Source organism: Carassius gibelio, chromosome A24, assembly GCF_023724105.1.
Source record: "Carassius gibelio isolate Cgi1373 ecotype wild population from Czech Republic chromosome A24, carGib1.2-hapl.c, whole genome shotgun sequence".
NCBI classification, from domain to species: Eukaryota; Metazoa; Chordata; class Actinopteri; order Cypriniformes; family Cyprinidae; genus Carassius; species Carassius gibelio.
Window position 1 is genome coordinate 11,593,423 of NC_068394.1, and position 18,172 is coordinate 11,611,594.

Sequence of the window (18,172 nt, forward strand, 5' to 3'; positions counted from 1 at the left end):
CAGCGGAGATTTAAAGTGTAACTTGACGCTATGACAAAAGAACATAATCTACCTCTAGGGCAGGGAAATGTCTGTTGCCTATGAATAAAATAGTGAAATCAACCGGCGGGCATACAAGAATTCTGTCATGTTCCACAGTAAGAAACATTCTGCCAGTAGAGTAACACATCAACATCCAAAACTACACATTATGCAAATCATCTCATTTAGAAATAAGTGTAATGGGGGGGATGTGCCATTCCTGATGAAGATTGATAGGAAAATCAAGTTAAGTGGATTCAATGCCTTTGGTTTGGACATGATCATGAATCCATAAGTTCAAAACAATGAATAGCTGATCAACAGCACTGCAATAAACTTAATTTACAATCTATCAATAAAAAAAAAAATTAAAAATGCAAATAAAAAAAAACCCTTTAATAATGAGATTTATTCACTTATGCCTATGTGGCAAGGTGAGTTATTCCATGCTGTTCAATTAAATATTTTCAAATTAAAATGAAGAAATCCGTTTTACTTGTGTACTGTTTTTGTCATTATATTAGCTTTTTTTTTTTTTTTAAGATCATTTACTTTTAGTTATTTTACTTTTTGATATTTATTCAACATTAAGTTATTTAAGATGTTTAAAATGTAGATAACATTACGTTAAAATAAAAGCAGATTAGTTTCATCATTAAGGATCTTTCAGCTCAGATCTGCTGCTAAATTAAAATATATAAGTTTTAGTTGATTTTTATTTTTTTTAGGAGTTGTAACAATCCCAGCTTGATTACTGTAACTGTATGTATGCACGGCCATCTCAATCTCATCTCCAGATGGTTCAGTACACACCAGTGAGACTTTTAGCGAACATCAAAAATAAGATCACATCTTTCTTATTAGAATTATAGGTGTTTATAGTTTTAAAAAAAGCAGCCCAACATGGTATTTCTCCACAATACATTTGTAAACAAGGTCATGCAATCAACTTCCTTCTGTCCTGTTCATGCTGTAAGGGAGATTTCTCAGCTCTGGAACTGTTTCCCTGCTCATATTAGATCCTCCTCCTCCACTGGCAATTTTAAATCCGCTTAAAGGTCCATTTTTATTACTTAGCCCTTGATTCCATAGAAGTTTGCTTTTTACGGGTTTCCACTTATTCTGTTATTTAGATTTGATCAACTTGACATGAATATCCCTCTCTTTGTTACAGGATGACTTTTATAGCCTGCGATTACAATATGAAGATCTGTGAAAATGTGTATTTATGGGTTTGGTGATACCAAAAAAAATGAACCTGAAAAGAGAAAAAGCTACAATAATCTCGACAGGAGTTAAATCTGGGAGTTACTGCGGCGTGTTCTTAAGTCAAATTCAGTCAAACGGTCGTCATACAAACTGAAATGGCATTCAAAAGCTTCAGTAATCTCTCCCAAAGTGCTTATTCACTTTGGCGACAGCAATGTAAATCACTAGATTTACCACAAAATACTGTTCCTTACGCTCCATCTCCTTCAGCCTCATCTCCACCCTCCCCTCTGAGTCTTGGTATAGAATGGAGAAACTCCCGCCGTCCAGATCATATGATACTGTGTCCTGACTTGCTTCTGTCATCACAACAGGAGCGCTGACACACCAAAAAGGCTGCTTGGCTTCATCCCATACAGTGAGGCTGAGCATGCAACAGTCCTGAAGACAGCAAGTTCACCATGAAATACATCCTTACATACGTATTTAAATACTGTGAATAAAAAGTGAGGATGACTAGAACAGAGTGGTGATTCTGTACCCTGATAGTTCCATGTAAAGCTTCAGTCCTCCAAGGCAAGCTGACATCTCCAACCAGATGAATATTTGGAGATCTGTTATTCTCACTGATCACTTCCAGCGGAAGATAACCATCAGAAATCTGATCTGGAGAACACAAATGTTATACAAAAGTCTTTGTATTTAATAACAGCTTAGTAAAAACATCTTAATTTTGCTAAGAATAGGACAACACGGATATATTTTTGGGAATATAGCGCCATCTACTGTTTTGAATCTAGTACAATCAACTGTTGAGGAATAGTGTAAAACTGTAGCAATAGCCAAATGCTCATTCATTTACTTGTAAGGTTATTTATTTTGAACCATCAGACGGATGACAGTTTTCAGAGTGTAAACTGTTAGTTTAACGTGGAATGATTTTAAAATAATGATAAATGATTCAAGTTAACTCTTACTCTAGTCTATTTTTTACCTCTCCTGCAAAACAGCTGGGAAAAGCGGCCCGACATGATGACTCTCACTGTATTGTGCAGTTCGATGTAAGCAGTGTATCCATGGAGACCGTACTCCGGGTCCACATCATCAAACAAAGCACTGACTCCAGCTGCTGTACATGGACTAGTGGTGTGAAAGGAGGATACAGAAGGGAACAAAAGAGATTAACAACAAAGCGGGTGTCAGTTTAGCTTTTCACACTGAAGACTTTAGATACAGTATGGCGGTAAAACAGGTGGTTTAACAGCTGATGAGTCAGAGCTGTGCATTCTCTAACTTCACCAGATGATGGAGCTATTACACCACTAAACTATACTGATGGTGCTACATAACTGACACTCGGGTTCTGACACACACACACACACACACACACACACACGTTTGGAGTATATGGGGGGGGGGGGGGACATTAGTACAACTTTGATAAAAGACAAAATGATAATAGGAAATACAGCAATACCTAATAGATGCATGAAGACTTCGTTCCACAAGTCTGTGATTGTGTAAGTTCACCATGACAAAAGCAATTCCCCACTGGTCCTGTATAGAAGCACCAGATTAACAATTTTTTTATTATTAAAAAAAGAAATGATGTTTTATATTATGAATACCACTACTATCAATAATAATAATTATAATTATTTACACACTACTATAATATATATATATATATATATATATATATATATATATATATATATATATATATATATATATATATATATATATATATATATATATATATATATATATATATATATATATATGTTTAAAGCTGCATTTAAGCAAAAATATAATAATATTGTGAAATATTATTACAATTTAAAATAACTGATTTCTATTTAGATTTTTTTAATGAAATGTATTCCTGTGACACAAAGCAGATTTTTTTTACATCATTACTCCAGTCTTCAGTGTCACATGATCTTTCAGAAATCATTATAGTATGCTGATTTGCTGCTGATTAAGAAACATTATAATTATTATTTTGAAAACATTAATATATATATATATATATATATATATATATATATATATATATATATATATATATATATATATATATATATATATATATATATATATTTATATATATATATATATATATATATATATATATATATACATACATATACATACATATATATATTAATGTTTTCAAAATAATAATGAATGCCGGCCAGCAATTTTAAAAAAAATACAAATCTTCTGTAAAATGTAATTGTGTTTCAATCCATTAATGCATGATTGCAGTTTAAAATTATTAATTTAGTTTGAAAAAAAAAATTATATATATATATATATATATATATATATATATATATATATATATATATATATATATACACACACACACACACACACACACACACACACACACACAAAAAATCAAGTGAAACATAAGCAAAAATGACTAAATAAACAAAATACATAAACAAAACAACAAGAGCAAAACAAAACAGCTATTTGAATAAAAGAAGTGTCACAAAATGTAGGTTTTCTTCACAATCTAGCCTGCAAGCTCAGCTCTCGAAATGGACAATACCTTCCAGAATCCCAAAGTTATGCCCTGTCCAACATACAGCATCTTGACAATCTTGTCTGAAACACACAACTCGCTGTGTTCTCTTTGAAGCTTTATTTTGGACATAACTGATTTCCAGCCCGGCCTGAAAGGCACAAGATGGAAACAACCACATCACTCATTTAGGTTGGAGTAAAAGTGTACCTTTATATTTGTTGGCACCTACCATACCTGTAAGGCGCAGGACAATTGAGTGGCACCCGCAACACTCCATGAAGCTCAAGCGAGGTGAGCTGGTTGAAAGGAGGCCAACTGACAGTGCCCCAAAACACAAAAACAGCCGTGCTACTGAAGGAGGCATGAGACTGCTGAAAGGTGCTCCGCCGTCCTCTCCCATCAGTCACTGTGATCTCCCACGTAATGCACAGACTCCTGCCAAACACACATGACACAAACCACATCTGACACTTCTGCTCTCAGATCATTTAAGGGCAATGCCTTTTTTGTTGTTCTTTGAAGGGAATGCAACACAAAGAAAACATAAAATGTATTGTGAAAGAAAACGTTAAGTGGATGAAAATAATGTTCAATCTGTACATTTATCTTGTGTTCCTGTAGCATCCCTAAAACAAGATACACTTCTTTATTTGTGAAAAAAAATTATAATGCTGATATATGAAACTGAAAGATAACTCTTTTTCAAATACTATATTTTTAAGTAAGCATATTATCAATTGCATTTTTAAGCATGCATAGAGCAATAATCTAATGAAGTTAAAAAGTGAGGTTTCAACCTAATAAATAATATGATAAAATGAGAGAAAAAAACTTCATATTTCAAATATGTTCTGAAATATGAAAACTGATGGAAAATATTTTGTTTTGAAAATGTATACATTTTTTGATAATATATTCTACAGTTAATTATTAATTAATTTGTTTAGCATGCTTAAAGCAAAAGTCCAATTACGTTAGAAATTGAGGTTTAGGCTTAAAATAATAATACAAATGTTGCCAACAGGGAAAATGAATGAATTAAAATTATAATAAATATTAATGAAAATGAATAAATAAGCATTTCTTAAACAAGATAGACTGCATTACTCGCAAAAGTTATAATTATGAATTAAGAACAACGAAATAAAATGTTGTTTTAGAGATTACATTTTGTATTAAGTTCAATTGTTAATTTAATATATATATATATATATATATATATATATATATATATATATATATATATATATATATATATATAGTTTATAAAGCAAAAAAAAAAACATTTCTAAAACACGATAAACGTCATTACTTGCAAAAATGCTATTATGAATTATGAAAACTAAAAGATAATGTTGTTTGCTGAAACATTTGTATTAAGTTAATAAAATGAATGAAACAAACATTTTTAAAAGCATAAATAAAAAACTATTTTTATAGGTGGAGGATCTAAGGTAAAGAGATTGTTCACAAAAAGAAGGCTGCTAAAACATTTATTTTTTTAATCTTTTTTTTTTTTTTTTTGAGAGTAAAAACTGTGTTCATGTAGAAAGACGAAAACTTAAAGATTAACTGAGAAACAAAACAAAAATAGTATTGACTGACTGACTGATGTGCAGTGCTGTTATTAACCCAATTCAGTTGATTAAAAGCAGGAAAGTGTCTGTTTTAGCAAGATACTAACAATGCATAACATTAATTCTGAAAGAAGCAGGGCATTAGTTTGGGGAAATACCTAATCTGATAAATTATGTATCCGGCATTGGCACCATATGATATCAATTAATGCTGTGAGACGAGAGACAAGCAGAGTCCCAGAGAGATTAATAGCTGTTGTTTGTGTCTGCAAGTCAGTGGAGATGATTATTACCGAAGTAAATCTAATCCTTCGGTGTCTTTGTAACTGAGGATCCTGTGGGGATCTGTCTGGGCAAGAGGTAGGGGCCAAGCAATTTATTTCTACAATTCACCCAGCCTTCTGAGGGGACCACAATTATTTTCATTCCCCCTGTATGCCACACGCTCTTTGAGTCGAAAAATTGAGTGGCCCGGCAGCTCTAATCAGAGGTTAAGACAACAGCACGCCGCGGCCTGCAGATCATCAAGCGTGTTTCCTTTCCCATCGCCCAGGAGCACAGAGCAAATCGAAGACGCTGACTCTCACACTCACCTTTAATAAGCCCAGACACTGCAGGAGGGAAAAACACACCCTGACATATATTTGATGGGGGATATGCCATCTTCAACAGATTACATAGGTCACAACAAAGATGATATTTGACTACAAAGTCGTGTAGTGTATTACTAAATGTAGGGATGTACAGAAAGAGAGATAATCAAAGCAACTAAACATAGATTACAAAGAAACGTACAGATCATGTGTCATCATGGCAAACCAATGCTCTCGTCATCTTAAATGAAGGATATAATAACCATAAAAATATAAAAGGGATTTCAGGACACATCGATTTTAAGATTTACATATTTAATTAGGCCACATATTTGTGAAATCTCAAATTAAATACACCAGAAAAGCTAGGATCTCTAACCTTATGACTTCCTCTGTATGACGTGGGAGTCCTGAAAAAGGGTCAATTCGTCGTAGTTTCGTTCTCCACTTGTTCAAGTTCAGGCCGGCAATTTCTTTGAAGAAGGTGTTTCTCCAGTATCCCTTTGGCCTCTCCTGCACACCCATCATACCCAGGGCATGCATCATCTGGTCTTCTTGGCAGGCTTTCTTCTTTTTGGTACATTCACGGATGTAAAACTGATACCACATAGCACTGCAAGGACATCAGGGTAAGGAAGAAATTATTTTGATTGATCTTTTTTTTTTTTTTTTTGCTTTGTGTGAGACAAAAAAGGGTCTGGAGAAAAAGCAACTCACTTGCTGTTGGACAGTTCATGGAAGTGCTTGTTGACAAAACTAATGCAGAAAAGAGACCCAGTATCCAAGTATGAGAGAATCCTGAGAATGATCTCCAGTGGCATCCTAGTTTAAGTTAGATAAAATAAATAAGATAGATAGATAGATTGATTGATTGATAGATAGACAGACAGATAAATAGATGAACAGATGAACAAACAGACAGAGATGTGGCATCTTATTTAAAAAACAAACAATACATAATTTGTTCATGCGTGATATAACAAATTAAATAGCTACTTTAAATACTCAAACAATAAGTAATTTAATTAATTTCCAGTAATCCGAGCATGAGAGTCACCGTGAGGCTAAGAAAGTTACAACACTCGCAAAACATGCCTTTCTAAGAAGTTTTCACAAGTCTTTGCTCTGCGTTTGGATGTCATTCTGTGGACTGGTGGATGTTGTAGAGCAGCTTTTTTTTGTTTTCTGAGGAGATTAAACACACACACACTGAAACGATCTGGCAAAGCTCTGCAGTGCAGAAGCATTAAAGCGAGAATGATGCGAGATAACATAGAAGCAACAACAACCTGGACATGGATTCTGATTTAATAATTGAAGGCTGCCCCGCGTCTTGCCTCTGGGTCTTCGAGGATTGCGAAAACATAATTTGTATCTCTTGTGAAGCGTGTTTTTATCTCTTGATCTCGCTCTTCCGGCATCTCGTTGTCAAGGTAACCAGGCCAGCGCGCTGCTGCGCAGGTGTTAAACGCATTAATCGCACTACACAGGGTGCACTGTCATCTCAGAGTCTGGTTTATTTTAATGGGTACAGTCTTGCACACTAGGTAGGACATTAAACAGTTCAGGTAGGAGTTATAACATGTTATTCTGAGCAAATCCTCAACTTCAACTACAATATTGAGGTGATGTGACCATAGATGTGACTAAGTTCCGCAGGCTGCAGCGAGCCCTACTTGGAGTAATCTCGGAAATACTGCCCCCAACAGGCCAGGAGGATTCCGTCAAACAGTCATTCAGAAGACGGTGTGCTCAAGGACATCAATATCGATTGTTAAGTTACATTTATAAATTTAGACAGGCTATTCACGTGGATTTATTGTTCAGGGAGGGAGTGGGCGAGGGCAGACAGCAACACAAAAAAATCACAACCTAATAAAGCAATAGTGTGTTCAGTATTAAAACTCTTCAACAATTGTATTGTAGTAATTTTGACATTAAGGCGCTTTAGAAGATGTGTTTTAATACACCACCAATCAAAAGGGTTTGATCAGTAAGTTTTTTAATGCTTTTTAAATAAGCTTCTTCTGCTTAACAAAGCCTGCATTTATTTGATCCAAAAATACAACAAAAACAGTGATATCAATTACATTTTAAAATACATTCAAATCAAAAGCAATTAATCTAAATAGTAAATATATATATATATATATATATATATATATATATATATATATATATATATATATATATATATATATATATATAAATCCCCCTCTTTTGCTGTACTTTGGATTAAATAAATGCAGACTTGGTGTGCAGAAGAAACTTCTTTAAAATCATTACTGTTCAAAAATGTATGAAATATAGGTTTTTACAATCTAGACTATTTAGGTAATTTTAAGACAAATAACATTCTGTGCTTACAAGCTAAAATTAGGTTGTTGTTTTCAACAGGGTGGGGGTTGGGGGCAGAGATATTGGGGAAAATGAATAAAAAAGAAAGGGAAGTAAAGGTGCAGTGCAATAGAGAACCTTTAATTATTTTCCACTGCCCAAGACTTAAGGATTTAGACCAGGGGTGTCAAACACAGTTCCTGGAGAGCCGGAGCCCTGCAGAGTTTTGTTCCAACCCTGCTCCAACACACATATCACGTAGACTGCATCCCAAAAACTTAGGCAGCTGACTTGCTGCCTCGCTGGCGTTTGAGACAGTGACTTTACAAGCAGCGTTTTTGCACAAAGGCACCTCATTAAACTGTTCTCAGACAGGCTTCTGAGGCAGAGTGACGGTTTAATGATCTACAGCAAAATATAGAAAGCTTTGGTGATAACTAAGTGAATATTACATTACTCCAATATGAATTTCTCGCTAGAAATTACATCAAAAGTGGAAAACGTTGACCACCGACTTTCAGAAGCCATCTTTACTTTTTAATTTAACTGTCACAGAATGGAACACACAGGATTGTGGGATATCAAAGGCAGCGAAAGATACATCTACTGTATGCTGCCTTCAAAAATCAGCCATATGAAGGAATCTCAACAGACAGGAACTGAAGCTTACATTGAATTTGGACATGCCTTGATGCCTTCCTACCTTGAAATGCGTCCTCCGAAGGCAGATGCAGACGTAGTTTTCAAATAAGCCTAAAGGACTTGATTATTTGCAACAGGTGTTTAATTAGGGTTGAATCTAAACTGTGCAGGGCTCCGACCCTCCAGTAATAGAGTTTGACACCCCTGATTTAGACCTTTTTAATGTGATGGCCATTCAAATAATAGGGTTGTCTGTGGTTTCAGAAATTGTTGTGGATGTATAGGCTATATAAAAAGGGGGCAAAATTGCACCTTTTGGGGTACACCAGCTTGTCACCAAAGCAGTACTTTTAAAAGGACATCTTTGTTCCTTATTTACCCCTAATAGTTAGGATAACATATTAGTAACTTAAGGGTATGAATTACTACTCTACTCTAAGGTACTAACATGTGCTTATTATGGGTAAAAAGGTACAAAGATGTCCTTTTAAGAGTACTGCTACGGTGACAAGCTGTTGTACCCCAAAAAGTAATTTGTTTGACCATTTTATTTCTGCGTGGCCTGCATGGATGAGTGTGAGATTTCCCGGCCTGAAACTGCATCCCAGTCCGGCCCTGCCTTTCCTTCCAGTTTTTGTTTGTCTTCAAATGTTTGCTGCTTCAAAAATGGATCCTCTGCAGTGAATGGGTGCCATCAGAATAATAGTTCTAACATCTAATAAAAACATCAAAATAATCCACACCACTCCAGTGCATATGTCATTTTTTGGGTGAACTATTCTTTGTGAAATATATTGGATGAGATTTTAATAAAGCACCAACAACAACAACCAAAAAAAGTTTTTTGCAATGTTTTTTTATTTTTATTTATTTTATTTTTTTATGGTGGTTTAGGTGATCTCAAGAGTGATGGTGGTCTGCTGCCTGTCAGAAGAAATTGTCATAACATACACAGTAATGTTCGGTTTCTCATGGTTGGGGAGAGTTCTTCTCTGTGGGCATAAACGGCTCTGGGCCCCGTGATACACAGGCCCAGTGCCCACCAAGCTTGACATTTGATGTTTTCTTTCTTTTTCTTGCTCTTCTGCAAGCCCTTGGTCAGCCGCTGATCTCGGATGCTCAACATCAACCTCCACAGAGCCTGTCACTCTCCACAGTGCTATTCTTGTCAAAAAAGGGTGTATGGAGATCCTGTGAGGACATATGATGTTGACTATGACCGGAATATGTGGAATCTATTTAAAACCATTGTTCTGGCTATTTATAAAAAATATGGTGAGGATAGTATTTGCTGTTTTGAAATGACAGGCAAAGTGTCTCAAGTATCCTAAGAATACAATATTGTGGAGTACATATTATACTTCAGAAAAAAATATAGACACTGACTCATTCCATTATGAATTAAAGCAGTATCCCCATTTCACTCTTTAGAAGGCGCCAGTCGCGCTCATCTTACATAATATTTCCAATTAGCAACTTTGGGAAGAGTGAGGGAAACTATTAATTAGGGAGGTTAAGAATGGGTTCAGTGGGCATAACACATACTGAATAGACCTGTCAAATCCAGCATCATACTTTATACACTTTACAGCAACTCCAAAGCTCCTCTGAAAAGCTGTTTAAAAGATAGAAAGCACAAAACTGATCACCTATTACGTTTTATTTAGAGAATTACGATTCCACATTTTAACAACTTTTAGTTGTAGATTGTCTCTTTTTAAAGAGATTAATTTTTTTTCTTCACTGTTTTTTAACAGCATCTATTCATTCAAGAAGTTGCTCTACTGTGCGCTCTTAAAAATAAAGGTTCTTATTGGCATATGGTTTAATGAAGAACTTTAAACATCCATGGAACCTTTTCTTTTCACAAAAGGTACTTTACAACAGAAAAGTGTTTAGATTATAAGTGTTTAAATTTAAATTTTTAAAATGTTCTTCACACTTAGAAGAAATGGTTGAGTTTCTCCATGGGAAACAATTCGCAACTGACAGTTACTTGGACCGCTAAACGAGACGATATTTAAGAGTGGTAACACCTTTTATAAAGGATCCATTAACAATATTTAACTTCATAACATGAGTTAACATTTTTTTTTTTTTTATAACTTAACCTCTTATAATAATAAAAAATAAAAAAGTTGTATTAACCAACATCAACAAAGATTCATTAATACTGTAATAAATGTATTTATTATTGATAGTTATATAAGTTAATGTATTAACTTACCTTAGTTTAATGTGTTGAGTAATCACTGAAATGTTCTTTGGGAACTAAAAATGGTTCTATAAGGAATCGCATAAAACAACCCACAATTTAGACATTTTATGGCCAGCCATTATTCATTATTCAAGCCCTTGTAGACCAACCGTGTTTCAAAGTGTTTATTTAAAAATATTCACTTGATAAACATATGGTTTGAGATCTGGTAAGAAACAGAGGATCCTAGCACTTCTTCTCCACAGGGTGGAGCACAAGACTTTTATCTGACTTTGAAGGCATTCCACCTGGATACTGATATTACTGAATTGCATATCTATTTTTTCTAGTATTAAGCAATATAATATCAGCTTCAAATTTATAGCTGGTCTACTAACTGTATGGTCTACTTACTATAAGTTTGCTATTGATATGTTAAAAGAATAATGATGTCACCAAAAATTGGTTGATAAAAGAGCTGTTATTGTGCAGACAAACTCTTAAGTCCAAGATTCTGGCCGCCCCTGACCTTTATGCCCAGAAACGTCCGCTCCAGAATTATTACTGTACTTGAAAAGAAGGGATGGGCGTGAATCGCCCTCTAAAAATAATGAAGGAGCAATTGGTTTTCTCCACTCTTATAGGTCCGCGCTTCACTCCTTCTCAAGACAGCTGAAGGAGCAGGTACACAGATTGCACCAACTATGGATTTAACAGGTAACATAACGGACATTTCAAGTAGAAATTAGGCAAAAGATAACATAGAAAGAAAGATTGAATTGCGCTGTTTATGATATTTATTGATGTAATTGTATGTAATTGTTATAGAAGTGTTAATAATTATGTAAAATATAACTCGGAACTGTAAAACTTTATTTTTTATTATGTGTGACGTGAGTAAAACGCAACAGACCTTGTATTTTAGTCGAGATTAGGTGTTGCGCATTGTTGCGCAATTTATTATCTTCAAGCATCATACTGAGATATTATCTAGCTATATTCACTGATCAATTATTATTCGTGCACTGTTATTGTTTGTAAAATATGTATGCCTTTTTTTATCATTCAGGGACCATTGTGCCAATATTCTGAGCACCTTAATAAACTGATGCGCATAGACGAGAAAAGGAGTGTGTGACGGTGTTACAGAGAGAAAGAAAGTGAGAGGCAAGAGAGAGAAAGTGTATGAGAGAGAGGTTAGTTTGGAACAGTTGATACAGCCACATCAAACCTCCAAGGGGCTGGTGGTTAAGATCAGTTTGTAGAGGATTCTCGTTCCGATCATGGTGCCAGCAGCCTGTCCCGGACCCTTTGCCATGCTGGCTCTCGCCTTTCTCCTGGGATGTGGCATGGGGCTCTGTCTGGGTCAAAATGACACGGAACCCATTGTTCTGGAGGGAAAGTGTCTGGTTGTGTGCGACTCCAACCCCTCTTCCGACGGAGGAGTCACCTCTTCGCTTGGGATATCTGTGCGCTCTGGCAGCGCCAAAGTGGCTTTTTCGGCCGTCAGAGGAACAAACCACGAACCTTCGGAGATGAGCAACACATCCATGACCATCTATTTTGACCAGGTCAGGTGTCCCGTTGGTGACTTTATAATCACAGGAACTGCATATGTATTGCTGTGCTCAGGAATTTCAGCCAGAAACTTCACGAAGTGACAAATGCTTCTATTCTATTGGAATGCACGTTTTTAACCAATTCAGCCGCGTATCTTGATTTTCAGGGTAATTAACATTATTTAATTAAACGTAAGCCTTTTTAGTGTTGGTCAGATAAAATGTGTGATTTTCCTAATAGCCTAGTCTCCACAATATCTTTCACCAAACTGCTTAGTTGAAAATGTTTTGTCACCCATAATGTCAAAAATGTGAAAATGAATGTAAGTGTTTAGACTGACAACAAGCAAGGCGTGTTTAGATTAACAATAACCTACCTGCTGCCATTAAAATCGACCTGTAGTAATTAAAACTGACCCGACGTGCTGACAGGTTTGGAAAGCGCTTATGGCAAGCATTTTTAACATGTAAGCAATTGCAATTGCAATATATATATATATATATATATATATATATATATATATATATATATATATATATATATATTAGTAGCTAAGTATTCAAAGAAGAAGTAATAGTGCCCACATTAATAGTAGCCTACTTGTAATCCTGAAATATCGAGTAGCAATAATAGAAATACATACTTGTTGAAATGTATTTTATATCTGGACCACAGATTCCAAAGAATTCAATTGCGAAAAAAAAGAAAAAAAAAAAAAAAAGAAAGAAAAAAAGAAAAAAAAAAGAACAGTAAGTCTTCTAATGAACTGAAAAAAAATCGTCTTATACTAAACATATGAAAACAAAAAATATTTACTGGTTGGAAGTGAGGAATAAATGTTAAAACGCCTTGCCACACTGCGCTGAAAGATCCGCATGTGCCAAAGTAAAATAGCAGATTTTTAAAAGTAAATGTGATATGAAGATTCGTACAATTTCATATGCTAGTCGATTTGTAATGCGTCATGTTGTTTTTGTTTTAGGTCTTGGTAAACATTGGCAATCATTTCGACCTAAAAGCGAGTCTGTTTACTGCACCACGGAGAGGAATATACAGTTTCAGCTTTCATGTGGTCAAGGTCTACAACAGACAAACCATACAGGTGAGTAGAGCAGCTTGTGTTTACGCACAAAATACTATTGCCGTAAATATGTCATTCTGTGCGTTTTTCACGAACCCTCGTGGAAAGCCGTTTCTCTGCTTAAATTACTAAAGTGCGCTATGTCCTGTTATTCAGGTGAACCTGATGCAGAATGAGTACCCGGTCATATCTGCCTTTGCTGGGGATCAGGATGTCACGCGGGAGGCGGCGAGTAACGGAGTTCTACTGATGGTGGAGCGCGAGGATCGAGTTTATCTCAAGTTGGAACGAGGGACCCTAATGGGCGGATGGAAATACTCCACATTCTCTGGATTTTTAGTCTTTCCTCTATAACTGACTCGCAGACGTGTACCTGTGAGTAACATTTTTCAAGAGAACGACGACGAACGAGTTTCAGTTCTTTGAACAAAACTGAAATCTAGCAAAACTGCATGTGGACGCGTCCACCGGGAGTTCCCGCCCTTTTTGACCGCAAGCGATTTTAAGTTGGATTTTATCGATGGGAAACAATTCGCAACTGACAGTTTCTTGGATCGCTATAAAGAGAAGATATTTAAGACGAACTTCAAATCCCGAACTAGGTGTATTTATCAGTGCATTATTTTGTGTTTGTATAGCCTTAATGATTCGGCTTCCGTCCAGTGAGGTGTGTGGTGTGGAGCTGCGGAAGTGCTTTACGGCCCCAAAGCATTTTTTGCACGAATGGAAGATTCCTGTTTTGTGCTGTCGATGTGTCGTTTGGATACTGAACATACTGAAAATATGCCAAATGTAGGCCACCTGCTAACAGTGATTATAATGAGAAAAAATATATAATATGTCAGCCAATGGAGACTTAAAGACTTTTTGCTAGACATCTAATTAAAAAAAATACATATTTACATTATGGTGTGTTCTACATTCCGGATAATAAGTAGCTTTGATTGATTTAGTGTTCAGTGACATTGCTCACAGATGTAAGTTGTGGAAAAATAAAAGTCCCTATATAGTGTCCCGCCTAATAAAATATTGTATTGTACACATATTAACTATTATTATTAACCTTGATTATTTTTATAATGGATGATAAAATCGTATTAATGAATTGCGCATGTGCAAAAAGCATTTTCTTTGAATGACTACAATGAAAACAGATTGACAAAGAAAAAAAAAAAAACTGCACTGTCCATGGTGCTGAAGCAACACTCAGACTTAAGAATATTCTCTGACATCTCAAGACTGGATGATAAACAATGATCTATGCTCTAAATAAAATTAAAAAAATAAATAAAATGGTAACACAGACAATGATAATATATATATATATATATATATATATATATATATATATATATATATATATATATATATATATATATATATATATAATCATTTAATCATTGTCTGTGTTAGCATTTTATTTTATTTTTTTCTGAATGAATGGACTGAACCAGGTGAAAGTAATGTTAAATTAGCTTTGGTTTCCACCACCGCAGGTCCATTAAAACACAAACACCAAACACGCACACGCGCACACACACACACACACACACACACACACACAAAGACAAATCAACAGAGCTGCATACAAATGTGAACATAAAGATCAACACAGAACTATTAATAAACAAATATTAAGATGTATTAATATTGCATCAGTATTAATTCCCTCGTTTATATATATATATATATATATATATATATATATATATATATATATATATATATATATATATATATATATATATATATAATTTCGATGTTCTCCTCCCTACGAACATTTAACATAACATTTTCCCAATCAAGGGTTAAAATTATTGCATGCAAATTAAGGTATTTTGGCTTCGTCTTAATAGACTAAAGATACAAAATGTCTAGGATATTAGTAAGATCATAGATCTTACAACTTAATCATTTTAAAATCATAAAGATTGCAAGGCACTTTGGATTCCCTGTAAGCTATTATGGTGATGGCAAGAGAGTGTTGGATAAAAAAACAACGGTCACATCTGCTACATGACAATAGGGTACACCAGTGGGAATAAAAAAAAAACACCAGCGGGAATATTTGAAACTCATGTCAACTCATTTACGCCGACATCACCTTAGTGTGTCAGTATCTGGGAAAAGACGGAAAATTGCTTTTAAAGCAAGACACTTAATTCTGAGAGTACTGGGGCAAGTGGCATAAACTTAGCCTTTATGTTAAGAAAATGTCTTTAGAAGTTTAACCAACTAGCAGTTAGCTAATAAGTAATCAGTCTTATATTTTTGTATGTCTTTATGTAAATTAATAATAATAAACAAGATTAGTCTTAAAGAAAAAAAAAGATGACTAATTACAATCAGTTTACTGCACCTGGCGCCTGAACTCTTTGTGCACATGTGTACTGGACTGTGTCATGAAAGATCATTTGAGGTGTCATTGTTGTAATGAGGCCTGTCATAAGCCATAAGTAAAAAGAAGAGGATGAAGGGTGAATGTTTCTTTTTTCAGATCCACTTAGTTTTAGAGTGTATAGGTAAATATAATTAAATAGATTATTAGAATTGATTTAGAATTGGATAGTTAATTAATGTTTACCTTTGTCAAGCATTGGCAGCAAAAATAAAAATAAAAATAAAAAAGAAGAGCAGGTAAAGTTTAAAGAAAAAAGAAAAGCAGATAAAGTTTAAAGAATTTTTAAAATGCACAAAAAATAAAAAATAAAAAATAAACATTTGAATCAGAGCGTTAATGTTATAAATAAAAGTTTACTCTTTTATTCCTCTCTGTCTCTCTCTCTCTCTCTCAGAAATATTCACATGGAAAGGGTGACTATTTTTCATTTCTGTTTTTGTTTTTGCCAAAAATTCTTCAAATGTCTTTGTGTTTTCCAGTTCAATGTGACATCAATTTTTTGAGAGTTAAGAGTAGAGCATAGAATCATTTACATTAATTAGTTGCTTCTTAAACATTACAGCCTTTTGTGTGTGTGTCTGAGTGTATTAAATCTAATTAAATTAAATAAGGCACTCTTACATACAAATATGTAAACTTTGATTATCAAATGTTTCCATCAGTGCAATTTAATTATTTTCTCAATTTATCCTGTGGTTGTCATGGTTATATTTATGACACCAATAAAAGGTACTCACCCCCCATTCTTGAAAGGCAGCCGATGACTTCATAGTTCAGATCTCTGCACTGCTATTGGTCCTCAGATGGCGCACGTCACCAGATATTATTGGCAGGTCTCATTATGTCGTATTTGTTTCAAATGTAAAGAAAAATTAGGATCACTGGAGATACTCCTCTACTGTTAAAATTCATTGTGGGGTGAGCAGGCTGTTGTTTGACAGACTTATACACAACCCATTAAAGAAGTCAGATCATAAAACCCCTGATGCAGTAAATTAGTGTACTAACAGACATTTTTATGCATGCACAGATGGCCAAGCACTGTTTTTTTTTATTAATTACGGGGTGGGGTGGTAAGAGTAGCAGCACTTTAAAATACTTTCTAAATGTTTGTGGTTTACAATTCACAGACCCAAATCAGAGTTTTTCTCACAAAAGACAATGCTAGATAACTTCCATTGTGGGCTGATTTCAGAACTCAAGTTTCATACAGACCCAGCAGGATCATCCACCTTCCAGTTAACTCTCAGCAAAACACATCCTTGAGTCATTGAGATTTGGAATTGCATAAAGGATATAAATAGCGTTGTTTTTGTTTTTTTTTTCTTTACAGTTTTATGGTTACAGCTATATGCAATTTTTTTTTTAGATGTTGTAGTTAAGACTGAATTAAAAAAAATGTAGTTAGGAAATAAAGCTATTAATATTATGTTAATAAATATTAATTATAGTTTTTATTTGGTTATGTTTATTATTTATTTCTAAGTTCTGACTTTCAGGAATATGAGACTATCTATTCACACTTGATTTATTACGTCAAAACACACAAGCGTGGCAGGTGAGTTGCATTATGAATGGCTTTCTGTTTCAATCCCACTCACCCTCTTCACAGCATGCACCAGGTCATGAATAATTAATAAGGTTGCACTGTTTGACCATTTTCTAGTTTTAGTTACACTGTTGTTCTTGATTTTGTTGTCACGGTTAGTAACTTGTTGTTGTGTCAGAATGCATTTATTCCTCTACAGAAATGATCAGAAATTCGATTTTACCCTTGTGTTTCACACACCGAGGTCTGTATGTGGCATTTACGTGTATTTTTCTCATGAGTGTTCACATGATTTAATCAACAGATTAAGAAAACAAGCTTTGCTCTTATTGTACATTTCAAAAACAAATGAAGAAACGTGATACAGGACAATTGGGAATTGTTACATAATTACGTTTAATTTAAGAAAGTAAGAAAGAATAATCATTATTATTATTTCTATATAAGTTCTATGAACACCCTGCAT

The 18,172-nt window shown here is 34.5% G+C and overlaps 2 protein-coding genes across 2 annotated transcripts; one reads left to right on the forward strand and one right to left on the reverse strand.

The window, feature by feature from the left end:
- Positions 1-1,400: 1,400 nt before the first annotated feature.
- LOC127946014 (F-box only protein 15-like) lies at positions 1,401-7,486 on the reverse strand. The gene is made up of 10 exons (XM_052542297.1): positions 7,229-7,486; positions 7,035-7,124; positions 6,657-6,761; positions 6,319-6,552; positions 4,004-4,204; positions 3,794-3,917; positions 2,708-2,787; positions 2,225-2,370; positions 1,772-1,896; positions 1,401-1,671 (listed from the first exon to the last, which is right to left on the reverse strand). Exons 1-10 carry the CDS (start codon positions 7,303-7,305, stop codon positions 1,402-1,404), a joined length of 1,452 nt encoding a protein of 483 aa, XP_052398257.1. The 5' UTR covers positions 7,306-7,486; the 3' UTR covers position 1,401.
- A 4,202-nt stretch (positions 7,487-11,688) lies between these two features.
- LOC127946015 (cerebellin-2-like) lies at positions 11,689-14,801 on the forward strand. Its single transcript, XM_052542298.1, has 4 exons — positions 11,689-11,832; positions 12,185-12,686; positions 13,658-13,777; positions 13,913-14,801. The coding sequence occupies exons 2-4, from the start codon at positions 12,399-12,401 to the stop codon at positions 14,108-14,110; spliced, it is 606 nt and encodes a 201-aa protein (XP_052398258.1). The 5' UTR covers positions 11,689-11,832; positions 12,185-12,398; the 3' UTR covers positions 14,111-14,801.
- The last annotated feature ends 3,371 nt before the right edge of the window (positions 14,802-18,172 follow it).